The sequence below is a fragment of the Rhagoletis pomonella genome, unplaced genomic scaffold (assembly GCF_013731165.1).
Source record: "Rhagoletis pomonella isolate Grant_MI unplaced genomic scaffold, Rhpom_1.0 Rhpom_scaffold_00012, whole genome shotgun sequence".
NCBI lineage: Eukaryota > Metazoa > Arthropoda > Insecta > Diptera > Tephritidae > Rhagoletis > Rhagoletis pomonella.
This window is the reverse complement of record NW_023458566.1, coordinates 9048945-9067842: the sequence shown is the minus strand read 5'-3', so window position 1 is coordinate 9067842 and position 18898 is coordinate 9048945. Positions and strand designations below refer to the sequence as shown.

General features: G+C 35.7%; 5 protein-coding genes across 14 annotated transcripts in view; 3 read left to right on the top strand and 2 right to left on the bottom strand.

Moving 5' to 3' along the window:
* The first annotated feature begins 1230 nt into the window (after positions 1 to 1230).
* LOC118747794 (rab GTPase-activating protein 1-like) overlaps positions 1231 to 18898 on the top strand; it is a 26875-nt gene continuing 9207 nt past the window's right edge. The window contains exons 1-2 of the mRNA XM_036481933.1: positions 1231 to 1241; positions 9133 to 9141. The gene's annotated coding sequence lies outside the window, so the exon portion shown is untranslated. The remainder of the gene's footprint in view (positions 1242 to 9132; positions 9142 to 18898) is intronic.
* LOC118747799 (trafficking protein particle complex subunit 3) lies at positions 2080 to 4724 on the bottom strand. Of its 3 annotated transcripts, XM_036481949.1 has the most exons (3): positions 4279 to 4487; positions 2583 to 2993; positions 2080 to 2350 (listed from the first exon to the last, which is right to left on the bottom strand). In XM_036481949.1, exons 1-3 carry the CDS (start codon positions 4315 to 4317, stop codon positions 2264 to 2266), a joined length of 537 nt encoding a protein of 178 aa, XP_036337842.1. In that variant the 5' UTR covers positions 4318 to 4487; the 3' UTR covers positions 2080 to 2263. The 3 variants fall into 3 exon arrangements, with proteins under 3 accessions (XP_036337842.1, XP_036337841.1, XP_036337840.1); XM_036481948.1 differs by lacking the exon at positions 4279 to 4487 and having other exon boundaries at positions 2583 to 3288; XM_036481947.1 differs by having other exon boundaries at positions 2256 to 4191; positions 4279 to 4724.
* LOC118747797 (DNA primase small subunit) lies at positions 4732 to 16939 on the top strand. Of its 8 annotated transcripts, none has more exons than XM_036481939.1 (5): positions 7351 to 7495; positions 7563 to 7686; positions 15304 to 15453; positions 15540 to 15696; positions 15760 to 16939. In XM_036481939.1, exons 3-5 carry the CDS (start codon positions 15321 to 15323, stop codon positions 16778 to 16780), a joined length of 1311 nt encoding a protein of 436 aa, XP_036337832.1. In that variant the 5' UTR covers positions 7351 to 7495; positions 7563 to 7686; positions 15304 to 15320; the 3' UTR covers positions 16781 to 16939. The 8 variants fall into 8 exon arrangements, with proteins under 8 accessions (XP_036337830.1, XP_036337832.1, XP_036337837.1 ...); XM_036481938.1 differs by lacking the exons at positions 7351 to 7495; positions 7563 to 7686 and adding exons at positions 13891 to 14110; positions 14195 to 14215; XM_036481937.1 differs by lacking the exons at positions 7351 to 7495; positions 7563 to 7686 and adding an exon at positions 4732 to 4870.
* Positions 7680 to 10669, top strand: LOC118747798 (UPF0183 protein CG7083). Its single transcript, XM_036481946.1, has one exon. The coding sequence runs from the start codon at positions 7827 to 7829 to the stop codon at positions 9129 to 9131; it is 1305 nt and encodes a 434-aa protein (XP_036337839.1). The 5' UTR covers positions 7680 to 7826; the 3' UTR covers positions 9132 to 10669.
* On the bottom strand, positions 16984 to 18679 carry LOC118747796 (heat shock 70 kDa protein 14; the record flags this gene model as incomplete). The annotated part of the gene is given in 1 exon segment (XM_036481936.1): positions 16984 to 18679. A coding segment is annotated over 1 exon segment (1554 nt). The 3' UTR covers positions 16984 to 17079.

Here is an 18898-nt window from a genome sequence, read left to right as displayed (position 1 = left end):
CTAAAAACAATAGCTGAATGAAACAGGTAATATTTAAGCAAAAAACAAAACCCGACTTCGATTCCCATATACAAATTTAAGATTGCCGTTAATTTCTTCATGATCCAATGATCGGATCTAAACCAAAGAAGTATGGGATCACCTTTGAGGTACCATCTTTCCTTTAAAATAAGTTATAGAAATCGGTTAGCGCGGTCCAAATTGATAATTTCCTCCTTTTTTTGAAGTCGGTTAAAAAGCTACATTATGAAACTTGAAAAAAGTTTGATCGTAACCCAGAAAAAATTCATGAACCTGCTTATTTAACCCTTTTCCCCAAATACATAAAAATAGCAGACAGGTTCTGTAATTCACTTCTGAGTGAATTTCAACCCCATTCAATTTTAATTCAGAGTGGCTTTGGTTAAAATTCTCTCGGAAGTGAATTGCAGAACCTGCCTGATTATTGTGTTGGTGGTTTAAGTTCGTTCCTAAGTTTAAGATTTGCACTCGCCCATTAATTTTATATTCGTGTTGGCATATTTTATTAAATGTCTACAAGATTTTTATATTCAAATTTATACAATTTTAAACCATTCATTTATAATAACATACGCATTTCAATATGCACAAATTATTTGACAAAAGGCTGCTTTCAATTATAAAAAAATGCAGTTACGTGATTGCTGTATTTTAAAATCATGTTTAAAGTAAAAAATCAAAGTCTTTGTGTTTTATTATTCAAATTAATGGATTAGCTAATTTCCATATAAATTGGCTTGATTGTCTACATACATATGTATGTATGAATATACACACATGCATACATATCGCAGATGACAAATTTATAATTGAATCGGTTAATTACCAAAGGGAATAAGTCAGCATTCTACTGATATGGCAAATTTTATGCACCGAACTGCATCAAAATTTTCATATCGAACCGATTCAATTGTGGACACCTACATCATACATATACATATGTCTCCAAATGCCATAATTATGTACAATTACATTTAAGACAAAAGAAATGGGTAAAAACTAAATTTTAAATCTTTGCTTTGTGTTTTAATAAAAACGAAATGTTAGAAAATATACATACATGCATACATATATTCGCCACTTATATGTATTGTGCCCTCTGCCATCTGGTATTGCAGTTTTAACGATGTGTTATACATATTTTATAATAATAATAATTGGTATGTATCAATGCATCTTATAAGCCAAAGTACTTGAGTGTTTTATTTTTTTCGTTTCTAGTTTTAAGGAAAAAGCCAACAAAAAAATAGTGCCTGTATTTTGTATTAATATATCTAATAGTGAATCGCTTTGTAATTTGTTGAAATATTTGCTTTTAATAAAAAGAATACAATTTCAATAAAATGTTTTAATTTCTGGGCTTACGCTACGTATATACGTATACGTATAGCAGGGTGTGAAAGCTGCAAGCATAATCGTGGCTGCAAGCGCCCTAATGGGTGACTTCAAATTTTTCAACTCGCGTTAACGCATTGAACTGAATAGAAATCTGAAACCATTTTAACACATACACACGTACATCTATAATAATAAAAATAAATCTCCGATTTCTGATGTGCCTATTAATGTCGTTACAATAATGAAGGGTCTTACAGTTTTATGCCGCTTCCGAACGGCAAATGGATTTTATGAGAAGGTTTTTCGTCGCGGAAATACACTCGGAGGTTTGCCATGCATGGCTGTTAGAAAACGGTTTTTCCAATTTACATGTTGCTGGACCAAGGATTGAACCCAGGTCCTATGGAATGGTAGTACGCACCTCTAACTTCTTACCTCAGCGGCCGTCGTCTATAATAGGATATAATTTCCAAAGATCTGATTCAATCAATAAACATAACCCATTTGGCACAGAAGAGACACGACTGTCATGCCATGCTGAAATCGGCCAAAATCGTTCAAGCGGTTATAACGCCAATCTCGAACAAGTAGACAATTTATAAAATTACTTATGAAAACCAAACAAGATAAATGATGTATCCAATTTTCGTGGCCAAGCGAGAATTGATAATGAGTGCTATGAATATAACCATTCGGACTATTTTTAATCAAAGAGATAAGTTCTTGTTGGTCCACCAAAAATTTATTTTATCAATATGTAAATATGTCAATATTTTTAATAAACCGCGAACAATCGATATCTTCTTAACATTTCGCGCAGCAATATGAAAGGCAGGAATGCTACTAAATTTTTATGAATAACTTAATATAAAAAATACTCAAAGCTTAGGCGCTACCGTTTCTTTTAGTCCTCACCAGCAGGTATAGCATCTTCCAGGCGGCGTACAAACTTAATTCGAAGCTCTGTCACATTGTCACCCTTTAGTTGATCCTGTCGTGAACAAGAGTAAAAGGTGATATTTAAATTAAAGATTTAGCTTAAAAATTAGCTTTTAGCTTTAAAGTTGCAAGCAAGGGTATGCATGCATCTAACATTCTTTAATTATTTTAAACATCATCTCAAATATTGAAATTAATTATTAATTTAATATTTTTTTGTTTTACATTGCCTTAAATTAAATTGTGTGTATGAATGAATGTCATCTATACCATCCGTCATATACCTGAACAAACCAGCACTGCACGTCCAGTTGCACCATCTCCAATGCACCGCGTATGCAGCCACTGAGTATGGAACTGTAACGCAAGTTGGTCAAATCCTGGGGCAATTCAACGAATTCCGTTAGAGGATTTGTTTCAAAAACTAACGAAAACTCATCCGAAGATGCAGACCAGTTAGAAATAGTCGGTTGCACATTTAAGTACATGCGAAACGCCTGTTGTATGCGATCCGCTGTTTCGCGCATTTCTAAGCAGCGAGGTGCTGATGTTCGTGCCAAGAAATCTTCTATTAGACGCATGCCCATATTATAGCCTATACGTTCAAGTTGTTTATTTACATCTTCAACATTCTCGAAATCTCGCAGCATTTGAGTTACAAGCGCACCATAGGTGAGCGTTAAGAACTCAGCATTCTGCAGATAATAAAATATTAGTAGTACTAACGGCGCGTAATATGGATAGCGGATAGTCGTCATCTAGGTACATACATACTTATTTTACATACAAATCATTATTAAAGTAGATCCTAATCTCAATATATGTATTTCTAAAACTAAAGTTTTTTAACTGGTATAATTGGTTTTGTGCTGCCCATGTTTTTACTTTATTGGAGTGATGGTTATACTAGGGGTAGGTGCTGGAATTGGAGTTTGATGTGGTGCGATTAACTTTGGTGGGGCACGTATAGTTGCACGTGTCGGCACAGATTGCATTTGTGATTCGCAATTACCAGAACCAGATCCACCTAAGTCACTCTTTATTTGGGCCGAATGGAATCGTCCACCCTCGCCTCGTACGCGATTCATTGCATGACGGTGACGCGATTCGTGCAAATATTTAGAGCGTTCCTTCGGTATACGAGATTCAAGTTTAGCTCGAGCTTGTCGCCTTATCAGTATCCGTTTGTACTGTTTTGCGTTAACATAAAGAGGCTCCTCTTCAGATTCTCCCTTACTAGAGTCATCTTCCGCTTGCACATCATTTGTATTGGTATTTGCGGCAGAGGCAGAAGTTGTTTGCTGTGCTGATACCGATGTGGCAGTTTGCGGAACAGTCACAGTTGTGGTACCAGCTTGTGGGACCATAATAATTTGCTGGCCTACAGTATTATTATTAGTAGTGCCCTGCGGGTGAGTTGTCGCTATTTGCATTAATTGGCCGTTTATGTTAATAAGTTGCGGCTGTGGCGTAGCTTGTGCAGTTGTCGCATTTGGATCAAGGGTCAATGATGTTGCTGCTGGTTGATAAAATAGTGTTTGACCATCGGGCAATTGAAGTAGCTGCATTGGCTGTGCTGTTTGTTGGGGCTGTTGCAACATAATTTGATTTGCCTGAAGGGGTATAAGTCCGGTTGTCGTGGCTTGCGACGTTCCTGTAGCCTGTGGCTGCTGTTGTGGCAATTGCCCGATAATAATTTGCGTCCCACCTGCGGTCATCATAGGGATCAATTGTATTTTTTGCTGGTCTTGCAAGTTTTTCTTGTTTTGAGTGACAACAGTGACAGCTCCAGTGGGCTTCTGTTGTTTAATGATAGACGAGATGTTATTTATATCCATGCAACTTTATTGCTAGCTTGGGACGTAAAATCAATTTTGGCTTCTCATTTAATTACTGCAAAATCGAATGGAAATTAAGCGAACCTTCGACAGTGACTACCCGCTATCAGTATATAAAAATTGTGGCACATCAGAAACTTACCACTTTTTTAGCATCGAAACGTGAAGCTTGTCTAGACATAATATTATTCCAATTTTTTTCACTTTTCTGCAGGGAAAGCTTAAAATCTATGCAAAACTCGGCTTTTTTATTAACAAATTGTGAAGGTGGAAAATATGGCAGTTTGGGTGTGTTCAATTATCTTGTGTGGGGAAATGTGAAAAGGTGAGTTCAGTTGGGGAAGAGATTTCAAAAACTTCTTTGTTATTCAATTAAGAGTACGATTTTGAATTAAAACAAAAGGAGTTTATGGAAAATTGACTAAGCTTCATTAATTTGCGTTAACTAAATTATTATTCGTTTTGTGTTGACACATTTATATCAAATGAAATCAACTCTCATAGTTCGTTTCATGAGTATTCATTACATATATCAATGCTACCAAATAGTTCGTGCAACCCTGTTGTCAATTTTGTTTGTTTTCACAAGTGTCCGGTGTTGCTTCGCGAGGCTCCCTCATTTTTGCTAGTAAATTTATATTTCGATTTGTGTTTCATTCAAATTAGCTAAGTTAAATCGGGCGAGATTAGATAAGAATCGGGTAAAAATATTGGGGTTTACTTCAGCTAACATCGTGAGTATTACCATTACACATTTGTTCCAAAGTATGTGAAAATAGCAAAAAGTGTCGCGCCAAAAAGAACGCCTTTCTGTGCTGCCATCTAGTTTCATTTATAAAAGTTGTTAGTAGAGGTATTCCTGTACACTTAAGCTGATGTCACATAAAACTTTTGCTTCGCTTTACGTGACAGATTCGCTTTGACAGATAAGATGAATTGTATGAAAATGCACAAAGCATGCCACATAAATCGTTGAAGCGGCAGCGCGAAGCGAAAAGATGGTCAACTCCCATCTTTTTGCGCGCTTTGGCAATCAGCCGGTTTAATATTTATTTTGTTTCGTCCAAATTCGGGTTTTCATGCAGAAACATAAAACTTAATTACATTGCTGATAATTTTAAATCAAAATAATTAAAATCCACAGCAACTTTGATGAGTAAAAAAGCGGTACAACATTGTTTTCTTGGCGTTCATTGTGGCATACCTTTTGCGTCTGGCGCTTTGCTGGCAAAGTTATAAATGTCACGCAAATCTACAAAGTTTTATCTGGCATCAGCTTTAAGGCACGACCGCACTAACCGGCCGTCTTCACGTGCTGGAAAATCTCGCTCGCGTGACGCATGCAAGAAACCGCACGTGTAGACCGCAAAAAGTACGAAGCATGCTTTTTCTCGCATACTTAAGTACCAACTTAAAATTTAGTTTCGGCTGCAGCTCCAATTAAGTCGTAACTAGGAAGAATTATTTTATTAAATTAAGGAAGAAAAGACGAAATATGTAAAAATTAAGTTGGCAGAGCGTGATTTTGATAATATTGAATGATCTCCAATTGAAATTTACAAAGGAAATGGATCACCAATTTGAATTGGAAGATGAAATTAAATGCGTATTACAATTCGAATAAGGCTACATCACAATTTTATAATTGGAATGATTTACATATGTATATAAATGCTCAAATAATAGGTAAATTTCATGCTTGTTCTTTTAAAGCAAATTAGTGCATAACAATTAGATATGTGTTTGTATGTTTCACCGCATGCTTTCGATAAACATTGACTTCACATCATTGCGGTAGTTCTGGCTGTTTCACACAATTAACAAGAAACTTATACCTTATTCTTTTGCATAAACATGCAATGAAAGTAAAAATTATATAAACGGATGATCAAAGATGAGATTATTTAATAAAAATGTAATTTTTCCAAAATATCGTAACGAAAAATCGATACATTTTCACACTCACTTTCTTGTTTCGCTTCATAAAACTGTTATGGTAATAAATTTTTCTTAGTTCACTTGTTCATACAGTTAAATTGTTCATACGATAGTACCGTTTAAACCTTGATAAAAACATTGCAAGGTAGAACCGTTCTCCCAATTTGTCGGCCATGATTTTTTTGCCAGCATTTTAAAATCATAAAATTGAAAATAAAAAATTGAAATTGTTCGAAATTGTTTTTGCTTGAGATTGAAAATGAAAATGTGTATGTGAGTCTGTGAGCAAATTTAAAAATTAAATTGTTTGGAAACGTCAAGAATTTTAAACGTAACTCTCAGCGGTTCTACCTTACTATATTTTTATCATGGTTTCAACGGTACGCTTTAACATTTCCATTTAATCGCAATTTTATTTCTTTATGTCCACGTGTATTACTTTGCCTATGTAATTTTTATTTAATAGTATTATCTCCCATTGATTCAAAACTTTCAGTTATATTTAATGAAGCTTAATTTTAAGTTGTATGTTAATTTAAATGAAACGACATCATTTTGGTGTGTATTTTAATCTAATATTTGCTTTCTAAAAACTCGACAGGTCAGCACGACCATACTCGTCGAGGAGCCATTTTATTTATGTTTTGAACTGTAAACTGAGGTCAAACCACGGCCGTGCACTGAAAAACTGGTCCTTAGTGCGGTATGCTCCATAATGGGGAATTTACATGACTCAACTTTCACAGGCGATTTGTTCAATCAAAAGTTGAACGAAAGTAGGCAGCCGACCAATTTCATTAAAAGCGATTAGTTGAAAGACTTTACACCAGACGATTGTTGTTTTCAAGTAAAAGTTGCCTAAAAAATCGCCCCATGAAAATTCCCCATTATGGAGACAGCAAGTAACGCCTACCCCACGTCTGCACCTTCTGCAGGCAGAAATGTGAGCGTGAAGGCCGTAATTTTTCACTGCTAAGCCATATCTATCTTGCCGAATTTCTTGCCATCGCCGTCTTAACATCAGCTGTCATTTCTTAGTTTGAGAACTCAGTTTTCATTTTACCATTAAATTAATTTACATTAAATTAATTTAAAAATTTCTTTAAAAATGCGTTCTTGTCGAGACAACTAAAATCATATAGCCTGATGAATAAAACATTAAACAGATATCAACCGGGACATATAAAATGTTTATAAATTAAATGTCGTGTCATTAATTTTTTGACGAGAATGCAACCATGTTCTGCTCAGCTGTTGTCTTTGTTTTCACTTTAATCGCAAAACTTTTTTGCTTGGTGCTTTGTGTGGATTTGTGTGTATTACGTCGAATCGAGAAACTGGATTTATTTTTACTTTTATTTACCTTGATTCAAAGAGTTTTATTTTTATAATCAAACCATATTACTGATAACAGTGTACAAGTAAGACCCAAACATCTGACTTTCATTTCTATCGAAGGGATTTTCTAAAATATATTTTGCGTTTCAGTTTGCGACGCGAGAAATTATAAACGATACACAAACGCACAAAGTAACAAAAAAAAAAATAATAAATAAAAAATTGGTTTGAAGAAACGAAGTTCAGGGGCAAAGGAGCTTCTTTTGGACACAAAGTAAATGAAAAACTTTTAGGCGTGCCAGTGTCGGGGACCATACAAATTTTCAACTGTATTGATCTCATTTGCCAAATCCAGGACTTTAGACAACAAATTAGTGTGCACCATTGCAAAGTTCCAACACCTGCAGTCTTAAAATGTTGGATTTGGAAATCGTACCAGAGTTGTCGCTTGGGTGTGATGCTTGGGAATTTGTCTTGGGCATGCACTTTTCGCAAGCAATAGCGATCATACAATCTCAGGTGGGAATTATTAAAGGTGTGCAAGTACTCTACTCTGATACGAACCCTCTTGGTGTGGATATCATAATAAACTTGCCGCAAGATGGTGTTCGCTTGATTTTCGATCCCGTTGTACAACGTTTAAAGACCATTGAAGTATTCAATATGAAGTTGGTAAAACTGAAGTACGGTGGAGTACACTTCAATTCCCCCGAGGTGCTGCCTTCCATTGAACAAATTGAGCATTCCTTTGGAGCTACTCACCCAGGAGTATACGATGCAGCGAAACAACTATTTGCGTTGCACTTTCGTGGCTTGAGCTTCTTCTTCCCCGTTGATAGCAAGTTACAAGAAGGATACGCACATGGCTTAGGATCTCTGATTTTCTTAAGTGGAGCATCGCCTGTGGTTTCGAAAATGTCACTCTACTCCGGTAGTAACGTTTCTGAGACACGGGCTCCTCCGCTTCCACTCTCTTGTTACCATCGGCAAATCTATCTAGATTCAGTAACTGTCTTGCGCACGGCAAATGGTTATACCAAGGGTCTAAAACTGAAGCTCTTCACCGAGGGCTCCAGTCGCGCGATGGAACAGCGGCGGCAGTGTTTTACAAGAGAAATACTCTTTGGTGACAGTTGTCAAGATGTAGCCCAGAAACTGGGCGCGCCTAACCGGATCTTTTTTAAGAGCGAAGATAAAATGAAAATACATTCGTCGAGTGTAAATCGACAAGCACAGAGTAAGCGCAGTGACACATTTTTCAACTATTTCACGCTTGGAATAGACGTACTGTTTGATGCTCGAACACAAACTTGCAAGAAATTTGTTTTGCACACAAACTATCCGGGACATTTCAACTTTAATATGTACCATCGTTGTGAATTTAAGTTTAGTTTGAATTCTGATAATGGATTAGATATTAATTGCGATCGGAATATAACCGATGATATAGAAGTTACTGCATATGCTAAGTGGGACGAGATAAGTGCGGTAGTGCCATCGGCTCGTCCGGTGGTGCTCCATCGCGCCAGCTCAACAAACACTGCCAATCCATTCGGTGCAACCTTCTGCTACGGTTATCAAGATGTTATATTCGAGGTGATGACAAACAACCATATCGCCTCGGTCACTTTGTATAGCACGATTCCACCGACAAAGCAAATCGAACAGTCTTCTTATCAGCAGCACAAAATGCAGGACATTCGTTTAACAGTTGCGTGAGAAAACACAACAACGATTGAACATCAGTCTTTGTCTAAAAACGAAGCGATTTAAACTCGTAAAGAATCTTAAATGAGTTCAGTTCAAAATATGTTATTTTTGAAAAGATATTTATAAGCCAACAGATAATAGAAATGTATAACTGAAAATAAGTGGTCACTGTAAACATTATGTAGCAAATTTTACTTTTTAGCATACCTATTTAAATTTTTATTTACCAACAAGCATTGCCAGCGATAGGACGTTGGGGAAGAAGCAATTGGCAAAAGATGTATAGTTTTGAAAAAAAAAAAAAAACATAATGTGTAAAAGTACAGCCAAAATAGATGGTTTTTATTCACATCACTTAAATATGCATATGTATGTAAATATTTCTGTGATTTTGTACACATGGGAGTTTTTATTTGGATCCAAAGCCTATAATTTGTTGTTTATTATTATTGCTTTCTTCCTTTGCCTTAAAGTCGCTCTAATGTTGCCTAATTGACTGTGGTCCGCAGCGCGATCATGGCTATACATATGCATGTAGTATATATGTATAATTGTTCCATTTTACATCAATTATTAAACAATTTTATTTACTATTGAACGCTTATCGGCTAAAATCGTTTAAAAGTTTGAAGACATTGAATATGTGTTAATAAACCATACATACATACATAATAATATATAAGTAAATGTTTACGTAACAAGAGTAGAATTAAATTCAGAGATCGCAAATACCGGTTAACCGACAAAATTTCTGTTTCACATGCTTGCATATGTTGTTAATGGACAAAGTTTCTCACTGTGCAATACTACGCATTCCTTTGTTTTTTTTTTTCTAAGTTATAATTTTTGATATGAAATTATATACACCTGCGTACAGATAATCAGAAACAATTTGTCTTTATTGACAATAAATTTGTTCTTAATTAATTTTAATTTATTTTTTTACGAAAGTATGTATAGATTATGCTACAACGAAAACCATATAAGCCAAGGTTTCATACCTTGTACAAAATTAAAAAAAAAATCCAACTATTTTCAAAAAATGGTCATCAAAATTGCAACCTTTTCAATCGGTATTTCAAAAAAAAAAAAAATCGGATGTGCAGTTTTATATTATAGCTAAAGTGACCATATTTATGCGAGCCGAATACGTGACAAAACATAATTTTGCTAATTGTTTCCATAAAAGCTAACAGATCTTAACACCTTCTTTAATGATCTTAGAAGTATGTATTAGCCCGGAACAGCGTCCTTATAGTAACATCACAAATTTGTAGGATATCTTTCTGGAGAATTTTACTCCACAAAATTGTTTACAAAAGTTTCGTTAAATTTTAGTACAATAAAGTGAAGTTTTAAGTAGCTGGGACTTACCGTTAATTTTTGGAATTTTTTTTTTGTCGACGGCGCTACGCATTTTTTTCATACAAAGTATGTTTGGCAATTTGTTGATAGGGAAGCAAATGAGCTGCACGTTGCACTTGCACTTTATTATACTCAATTTTAATGAGCTACAAAACTGCAACCAAATTTTTTTTTCTAAAGGTTCTGATTAAAAAGTTGAAATTTTGGTGAAAATTTGCAGAATTAATTCTCATAGCTTTTGCACAAAGTCGGAAATTTGGATTTATATGGTTTTCGTTAGGAAAAGAACTTAAGTTAAAAAAAAAAAGTTGTAAACAAAAGAAAAACAGCAGAACCTTGCTAAAATGTAGAATCCTAATTCATATTTTGATCACTGTATGTGTTCCTCGATTCGAAGCACAGGCATTCAGAGTAGAAACTAGGCGTCCCGTATAAAATAAATTAATTGCCAGGACAATTGGTCAAATAAGAGGACTGTCCCGTATAATACAGGACGGTTGGTCACCGTAAGTATAGCCCATTCAATTTTAGTACCATATTGGGCGAGTTTGAAACAGCACAAAAATCTCTTTGATTTTTCTTTTTTTTTTGCAAATTTTATTCCATATAAAAAATTTTTCAAATATACTTAGTTTGTATTAAAGAAAATGTGTAACATCGTCAGCAAAACAAAAAAAAAAAAACTCAAATATCGGTGAGATTTTTGTGCCGCTTTAAACGTGCACAATTATGTAATAAAATTGAATGGCCTATAATTTTAAAATTACATACCCGATTTTTTTCTACGTATTTTTTTTTTTTTTTTATAAATTATCAAAACAAATTGTTTCTGATTATCTGCACACAGTTGAACATATTTCTTCTGGTGAAATTTAATAATGGGATGTGATCACTTTTTGATTGCCATTCGCTGAGGCAAATAGTTAAGTTCGGTTACGCAAAACCGTTTTTGCGTTAAAAAATTCAATGTTTTGTGAAAAGGTTTATTCCAAAAAACTGCTATACCAATTAAAGTCAGTAAAATAAAATGAAAAGGTTTTTCGAATCGTGTTTTCCCCGAATATGCAAGTTTCTCACCAAGGAATACCATAACAGCGCTCCTTTGCCAGTTACTATTAAAACTAACACTGCTATTTATCTCTTTAAATCATTTGCATTATGGACATACTAGAACAGTTGTTGTTATTTGCGATCTCTGGTTAAGATAAATCACCGTTTGGAAAAATAGTATATAAGTTTACATAAATACATGCTTATACATATACATATGAAATAGTCTATCTTAACTTACGTAAATACAGTATCTATTCACCAAATTATAACCGATAGATTTTTTTTTTTTAACAAATTTATAGTTTTCACTCCAAATTTGTGTTATTTGGTTTGAAATTTTGCAGAATTTTGAAATTTCATAATTTGTGCGAAAATGATAAACAATCTGCAAAGATGCATCTAAATTTTCAACTTTTAAATCAGATTTCCAAAAAAAAAAACGCGATAGCAACTTTAAATTTGCACTTCATTGTACTAGAATTTAATGGGCTATAAAACTGCGTATTCAAAAAGTTTTTGTAAACTCTGATTAAAGAGTTGAAAATTTAGATGCAACTTTGCAGACTTTCTAAAATTTTTGCATAAAGTAATAAATTAACAAACTCTGCAAAATTTCACACCAAACAAGAAAATTTCGAATGAAAACTAGATATTTATTAAAAAATCTATCGGTCATAATTCGATGACTAGATACTGTATATACAGCATTTTGACATGTAAAATGCTTGCTGTTTGGCTGAGTAGTCACTGCAGCGAGCACTTATAGCCCGGTCAAGTTAGACATTCAAGGTTACAATAATTCGCATAAAGCTGAAAATTGGTACGAGTGTTGCGAACACCATTTTGAATGAAATGTCAAAAGTCCCCATCGATTTCACGTCTGCAAAAAAATTATTCAAGGTCAAAGGCTAAATAAATTGCCTTTTTCACATTTTTCAGCCAAACGGTAGGGTTTATCATAAAAATAGGTGAGTCGAAAGTCTTATCTATACAAACTGTTATAACATTTTTCTTCCTAAGGTTGGTGTAGTGCCACAGGTGGGATTTCTTTTAAACTAGTGTAATTATCAATTAGACGAATAGTTTTCTCTAACTACTTTTAATTCAAACCGCTTCCATCACCTCCAGACGTGTGATCGATGGGGATTTTTGACATTTCATTCATAATTGTGTTCGCAACACTCGTTCCAATTTTCAGCTTTATGCGAAATATTGTAAGCTTATCCCTATTTATGGAGCTAACATGACTGGGCTGTTATAGAGTGTTTACGTTTTTATTAATAACTGCATTGAGTTTCTAAAGTTTCTACTTTATTACATTAATTGTACTTGCACATTTTTATTCCGTTAGATAAAAATAATATAATGTAAAAAAAAGTAAAAAATTTATTAAAAAGTAATAAAAAATTAAATATATTTAAGTAAAAAAAGTAATAAAAATATAAATAAAATAATAACGATAACAACTCCAAGAACCGTGTATTTTCATTTCATGATCTCAAGTAACTTAAACTCGTTTTCCTTAGCTTTGCGTTAAGTACAAAGTGCTCTTGGAAATCTACATAAATATACACATATTTATCTTATATTAGGTTTGTTCGTCGAAAATCCAGCAAGAATTATCCAACACTCAAAATATCAGAGAGTAAGAAAAAATTCTCTCAAATTCTCTCTCATGTTGAGAAACTTGCAAATTTCTGCACGAACGCAAATTTGCAGGAATTTGCAAGTTTCGCTGCCAGCTGGCGTCCACGGTTGCATTTCAAACATAAACAATTTTTATAGAATTTTTAAAATTCTTTCGGATGGCCAAAAACAGGATATACAAGTATATTTCTTGTTGTTCTGACTTTCTTTAACATACATTTCAATATCTTCATCGTACTAGCTGTCGGGTTTCTTAAATCGACTCTGGTTGCAATTGCATTCCGATTGCGAATACCATTTTTTTCAGCCGAATTAAGTTCAAATCATTGGAATTAACTAAATTAATTATATCAACAATTATTTACTTCTTTTTTTCTTTAAAAAATCGCTCGTGTTTATAAATTTTTAAACTTAACGAACTAATTTATTCAAATTATTGTAGACAAAAATGCAACCATGCGCCACCACCACATGTTTTTCGTGTTTGCAAATTCTTGCTGGCAAAATTTTTTCCAGCAAGAATTTGCAACTTCTCTCCAAGAGAACTGTCACTTTGCTCTCACAATTTTTGAGTGTTGGATAATTTTTTGGTCTGCACGAACGCGATTTGGGCAAAAATTGTGATAATTCGTACAAATTTTTTGCTCGACGAACAAACCTATTTTCTGCTTCGTACTTTTGGATGTAAACAACATTTAGATCAGCGGTTTGTACTTTTTTGATATTTCTCTCTGTGGGAGAGAAGATATGGCAATTCGTTGAAGTTTTGCTGCTGGATAATATTTACTGGAAGTATACGCGAACAATACTATATATTTAAATCAGTTTGGCTGGAAATTTCACCTGCTTAAGGGAGTGAGGCGACAAGCAAATTGGATAGCGGTGATTACATTGCAGAGGTGCAAAACAAGTGCGCGCCAGATATTCAGGCTGTTTCTGCAATTCACTTCCTATTCTACCCGAATCCGACTCAAATTCACTCGGAAGTGAATTGCTGAACCTGTGTGATTCACGTTGTTAAAAAATCGGTATATACAGGGGCATTTTTTTCGTACCTACCATTGAACGTTTTTTTAGAATTCTCTCAAGTAGAGGTAGGGCAAGTTCAGAAAGCGCCATAGCTCAGTAACTGTTGCGATTGCACCTTCTGAACGCGTTGTTGTGTACTTCTGATCAACTGAACAGTTGCGTATTAGATAATCGTAATATTTTTCTGATCATTTGAGACAACTCATTAGAGACAACATGTTGGTGTGTACCTTTGAGAGTTGAATTTGACTGCTAATGTATCAAGCCGTTCAGAAGACTCATAACGATCACTAATTTTTTGTTAGCAACGGTTGGGCTCAACTGCTGCGCCGTCTGAACCTACCCGTACACACGTAGTATGTAGTTAAAAGCTGTGCGAAATCCCTTAAGGAAGCCGAAAATCATAGAAAGCTGGATATGTCTTCCAGATGCATCATGTTTCGACTAATACGTGGTTACCAAGAAACTTGTATGTAGTGGCTCGCAAGCAACGGCCATGAAAATAATATTTTTAAGGAGGAAGAAGTATTTAGAAAAAAAAACTATTCGAAAATACTAAGCTAGAACATCCTAAGCAGCAAAAAATACGGCGCCTAATCTCGTAAAGACGTCAATTCTTTGGAATTTAGCGAAAAACTATCAAAAGTTGACCCCTAAAGATCTTCGAAGGCGTGGTGAAGAATTGCAAAAAAAACCCTTCTTAACGGAAAACACTGCGTCTTTCAACAATAATCTGCACTAACACATAGGGCTAAGACGACACATAGTTGTTATAGCCGAATACTGATTGAATTCGCCATTTTGAATTGAAAAATCCCCGAGTACCAAATTTTATGTACATAAATCCAATATTTTTTTTTTAAGTTTTGTCCGACATATTGGATCCGACACATCGGATTTCAAAATAAGCCACACATTTAAAAGTAAAAAAGCAAACGTTTTCACCGAATTTTCAAGAAAGTACGATTTTTTTTTTGCCTGAACCTGTTTTGGGGAGGTGGACTTCAGTTAATATGTAGTTTAAAACCAACAATAATTTTACTGTTTAATTAATTTCAATTTAAATACCTTTCTTGGAACATTTCAGCAAATTAATATTCCAAAATGCCTGAGGACATAAAGGCAGAGGAAAAGATCCCAAAGTATGACCCTAGTATACTCCCGGATATGCTGCCTGTCTACTACAAGCGCCTGTTTCCTCATAAACCCTTTTACCGTTGGCTGTCATATGGACTTTGTAAGTTGTTTTGTCTATGTACATCTTAGCTCACGGCAGAAATTATTTTTAGCAACTAAAATATTTTTTCTCGAATATCATTTCAGCTGAAGGTGGTATCTTCGCCAATCGTGAATTTTCATACACTCTTCACGATGATATCTACATTCGATATCGATGCTACGACACTCAAAGTGAGTTGGAAAACGATATCTGCACAACTTGTCCGCATAAAATTGACATTGGCCCCGTTATGAATACCAAGTAAGCGACGATGATTTAATTTTCGCACATAAAGTCTTATTATATAATTTAAAAATGTTTCAGACCAAAGAACTTTCGTATCACATCAACGGCCATGCAACCTGTGCAGCGCGAGCTGGTTTTCGATATTGATATGGATGATTATAATGAAGTGCGTACCTGTTGCACTGGCTCAACAGTTTGTTTGAAATGCTGGAAGTTCATGGCCTTAGCAGCGCGCCTGCTTGATGCTGCCTTACGTGAGGATTTCGGTTTCGAGCATATACTCTGGGTCTTTTCTGGACGACGTGGTGTACATGGCTGGGTATGCGACTATGATGCTCGACACTTGGATTCGAGAGGTCGCTCTGCAGTTGCTGAATATCTGCAGATTTCTACAACTGTAACAATTAATGGTGTGGTTATAGCGCGCGTACAGAACTTCGAACGTATGCATCATAGTGTTCGCCGTGCGTTGAAGTTCGTTGAACCACTTTTCGACGAGATTGTATTAGAAGATCAGAATTTATTTGGCGATGCTAAGGGTATTACCAAGTTGCTGATGATGATTCCAGATGAGACGGCGCGAAATGATGTGGAGGTTTATTTAAAGAAAACAATTGAAGATGGTGTGCATTCTCGTGTGGTATGGGCTTCGTTCGTGCGTTATGCGAATTCTATGCGAACGGGCGCAGTCAGCATTTGGACACGAAAACTTAAAAACATTGTTGAAGAAATTCAGTTGGGAATTCTTTACCCACGCTTGGATATTAATGTTACAAAAGGTATGAACCATTTGCTGAAATCACCGTTTTGTATTCATCCCGGAACTGGAAAGGTGTGTGTGCCATTTAATTGTCATGCAGCTGCGAAATTCGACCCCACCACTGTGCCCAACATTGCACAGTTATTACAGGAGATTAATGCCTTCGATGACAAATCAAAGAACCAAGAAAATGGGCCCGAAGATAAAAGCAGGATTAAAGATTACAAAAAGACAAGCATGTTTAAAGGAGTTGTTGTGTTTGAAGAATTTTTGCGCAAGTTAGAAACTAGTTTGAAGGCTAAGGCAATAGATGTAAGTGATAAGAAAATGGAGTTTTAATCGACATTCACAAGTGTTTCCATAATCTAAACTATGTACAATTTAATATGAAAAAGTGTGTGTTGGAAGATGTATGTATGTATACCTTTTTTATATAACTTAATGTTGAAACATTTGAGCAAAAAGCGCCATTTTTTATTCGGCAAATGACTGCTTCTTCCTTGGGCAGAAAGAAATTTGAATAAAAAATTTTTTGATTAAAGAAATGTTTTCTTTAATAAAATTCCACAATTCAATAACACAAATAATATACTAAGCAAATTTTAATATAAATGATTTCTAAAGCATGCTGAAAATTTTTAAAGTACCCTTATCCGCAATTGAGGTTTTCGAATGGTCTCAGCGCCTACCTGCTTGCAATCGATATCTGCCTCAATGCGGTAGGTGCCATTATCTGCGGGTGTAGCACCTTCTAAAGGCACTTCGTTAACTTCTCCACCAGCTCTCACACGGATGACGCTGCCTCCCTCTGACCCCTGGGCTTGCTTTAGCTCGAGCTGTACTTTACGCGGCAGCGATGTTCCCTTGCCAACAAGTATTTGCGCGTTTGATTCATCATTTCCGTGCCAAATCAGCAAGTCCTCTTCCACGTAAATTCGTTCTTCTGTCGCAAGTAAGTCTTGCTCCAATGGGGCATGAAGGAAAGTTGCTTGTCGTGCACATCCTATAGCAACTACCTCGTCCGCAGAAATTGTCGAATGTAACTGCGCATCTGGGAATCTTGTTGCAATAACAGATTGCAGTTTCGGGATACGCATTGTTGCACCCAGTAGCACAATTGAGTTGATACCTTTTACTTCGCTGTGTTCCGCCGTAGCCCGCTCAACGCAATCATTCAATGTCTGCATAAAATTGTTAATTACCGGCTGAATAAGGCTTTCAAAACGTGCCCGTGACATCTGAGCATTGAAGTCCACACCGTCCATTAGTGAATCGATATATATTTGGGTTGAGGGAAGAGTTGTTAATATGTGCTTGCAGTTGGAAGCCGCATTGCGTATCTTTGCCAAAGACCGCCGACTTTCATGCGGATCTAATTTGTGTTTTTTCTTAAATTCCTCGCAAATGAATTGCACTAACGCATCTGTGTAATGCTGCCCACCGATAGGAAAAGGTCCATAAGAGTCTAACTGCGTGTAGAGGCCGTCCCTCACTGCATATAATGCAAAATGACTGTTCAAACCACCACATTTAATAGTTAGCACGTATTGCGTTTTGTCCGCATTATCGCCATTTGTATTGCTTTCGGATGCGTCTTGCTCGCCTACACCGTAAGCAAGTATTGCAGCAGTTGGCTCTGTTATAACCTGCGCTACATGAAATCCTGCCTCTTTCGCCGCAAGCGCTAATTCCGGCCAAGCAGTGTTGGGATAATAACTTGGTATCGATAGCACTACGATGGGGTCTTTTTCAGCACCGTTATGATATTGACGTGCTAGCTCCAGTTCCGCCCGAAAGAGTGCTACCTGTACATCGAATGGCGTTAATTCTCGTACATTTTCCTTTACTTCATCGCTTTTATCATCTTGTATCTGACATTTCAACTGGAAAGTATGACTGAGAGCATCATAATCACATGGCAGCTCCTTAACTGCTGTTGTGAGTCTTTCCTCATCCAAGTCTCGTGGCATTAATAATTGGAAACTATTGGCTACAGCTTGCTTCGGACGTGTAGCCATTTTTTGTTTAGCAGTCAAGCCACATTCGATTTCTTCCTCGCCATCCCAAAGAAGGCATGCTTGCGAATTGCGATCACCTTGCTTGTTCGCAATTACTTCAGGTTTCCCATCCGCCTTAACGTGTGCAATGCACAAGGTGCTGTTCCCAATTTTAATACCGAATCTCGGCCACATTTTCTTTCAAGAATCAAAGGAATTTATTAAATTTTATGTTTAGTTTACCAAAAGAGCGCGTGTTCTCAAAAAGTTCTCGCCAAGTCGCATGCAATTTTTTTGACATTTGTGAACAATTCCAGAGTCGTTACAGATATTAGGGGGAGCCGTAAAAGCCAAAAGTGAGAAAGTGTCATGCATACTTGCTAATAAAACTCCGATATCCTTAAAATGCTGAGAGATAAGAGTGTGTTAGGCGTGGCAATATTTTCAAGTTTTCCACGCA

Excerpts from the sequence above, each read along its gene's own strand:
- LOC118747799 (XM_036481947.1), bottom strand. The coding sequence starts at position 4,136 with ATGGATATAAATAACATCTCGTCTATCATTAAACAACAGAAGCCCACT.
- LOC118747798 (XM_036481946.1), top strand. The coding sequence starts at position 7,827 with ATGTTGGATTTGGAAATCGTACCAGAGTTGTCGCTTGGGTGTGATGCT.
- LOC118747797 (XM_036481937.1), top strand. The coding sequence starts at position 15,321 with ATGCCTGAGGACATAAAGGCAGAGGAAAAGATCCCAAAGTATGACCCT. Across the intron at positions 15,454-15,539 it reads TTGGCTGTCATATGGACTTT|CTGAAGGTGGTATCTTCGCC; the intron begins GTAAGTTGTTTT and ends ATATCATTTCAG. Across the intron at positions 15,697-15,759 it reads GGCCCCGTTATGAATACCAA|ACCAAAGAACTTTCGTATCA; the intron begins GTAAGCGACGAT and ends AAAATGTTTCAG.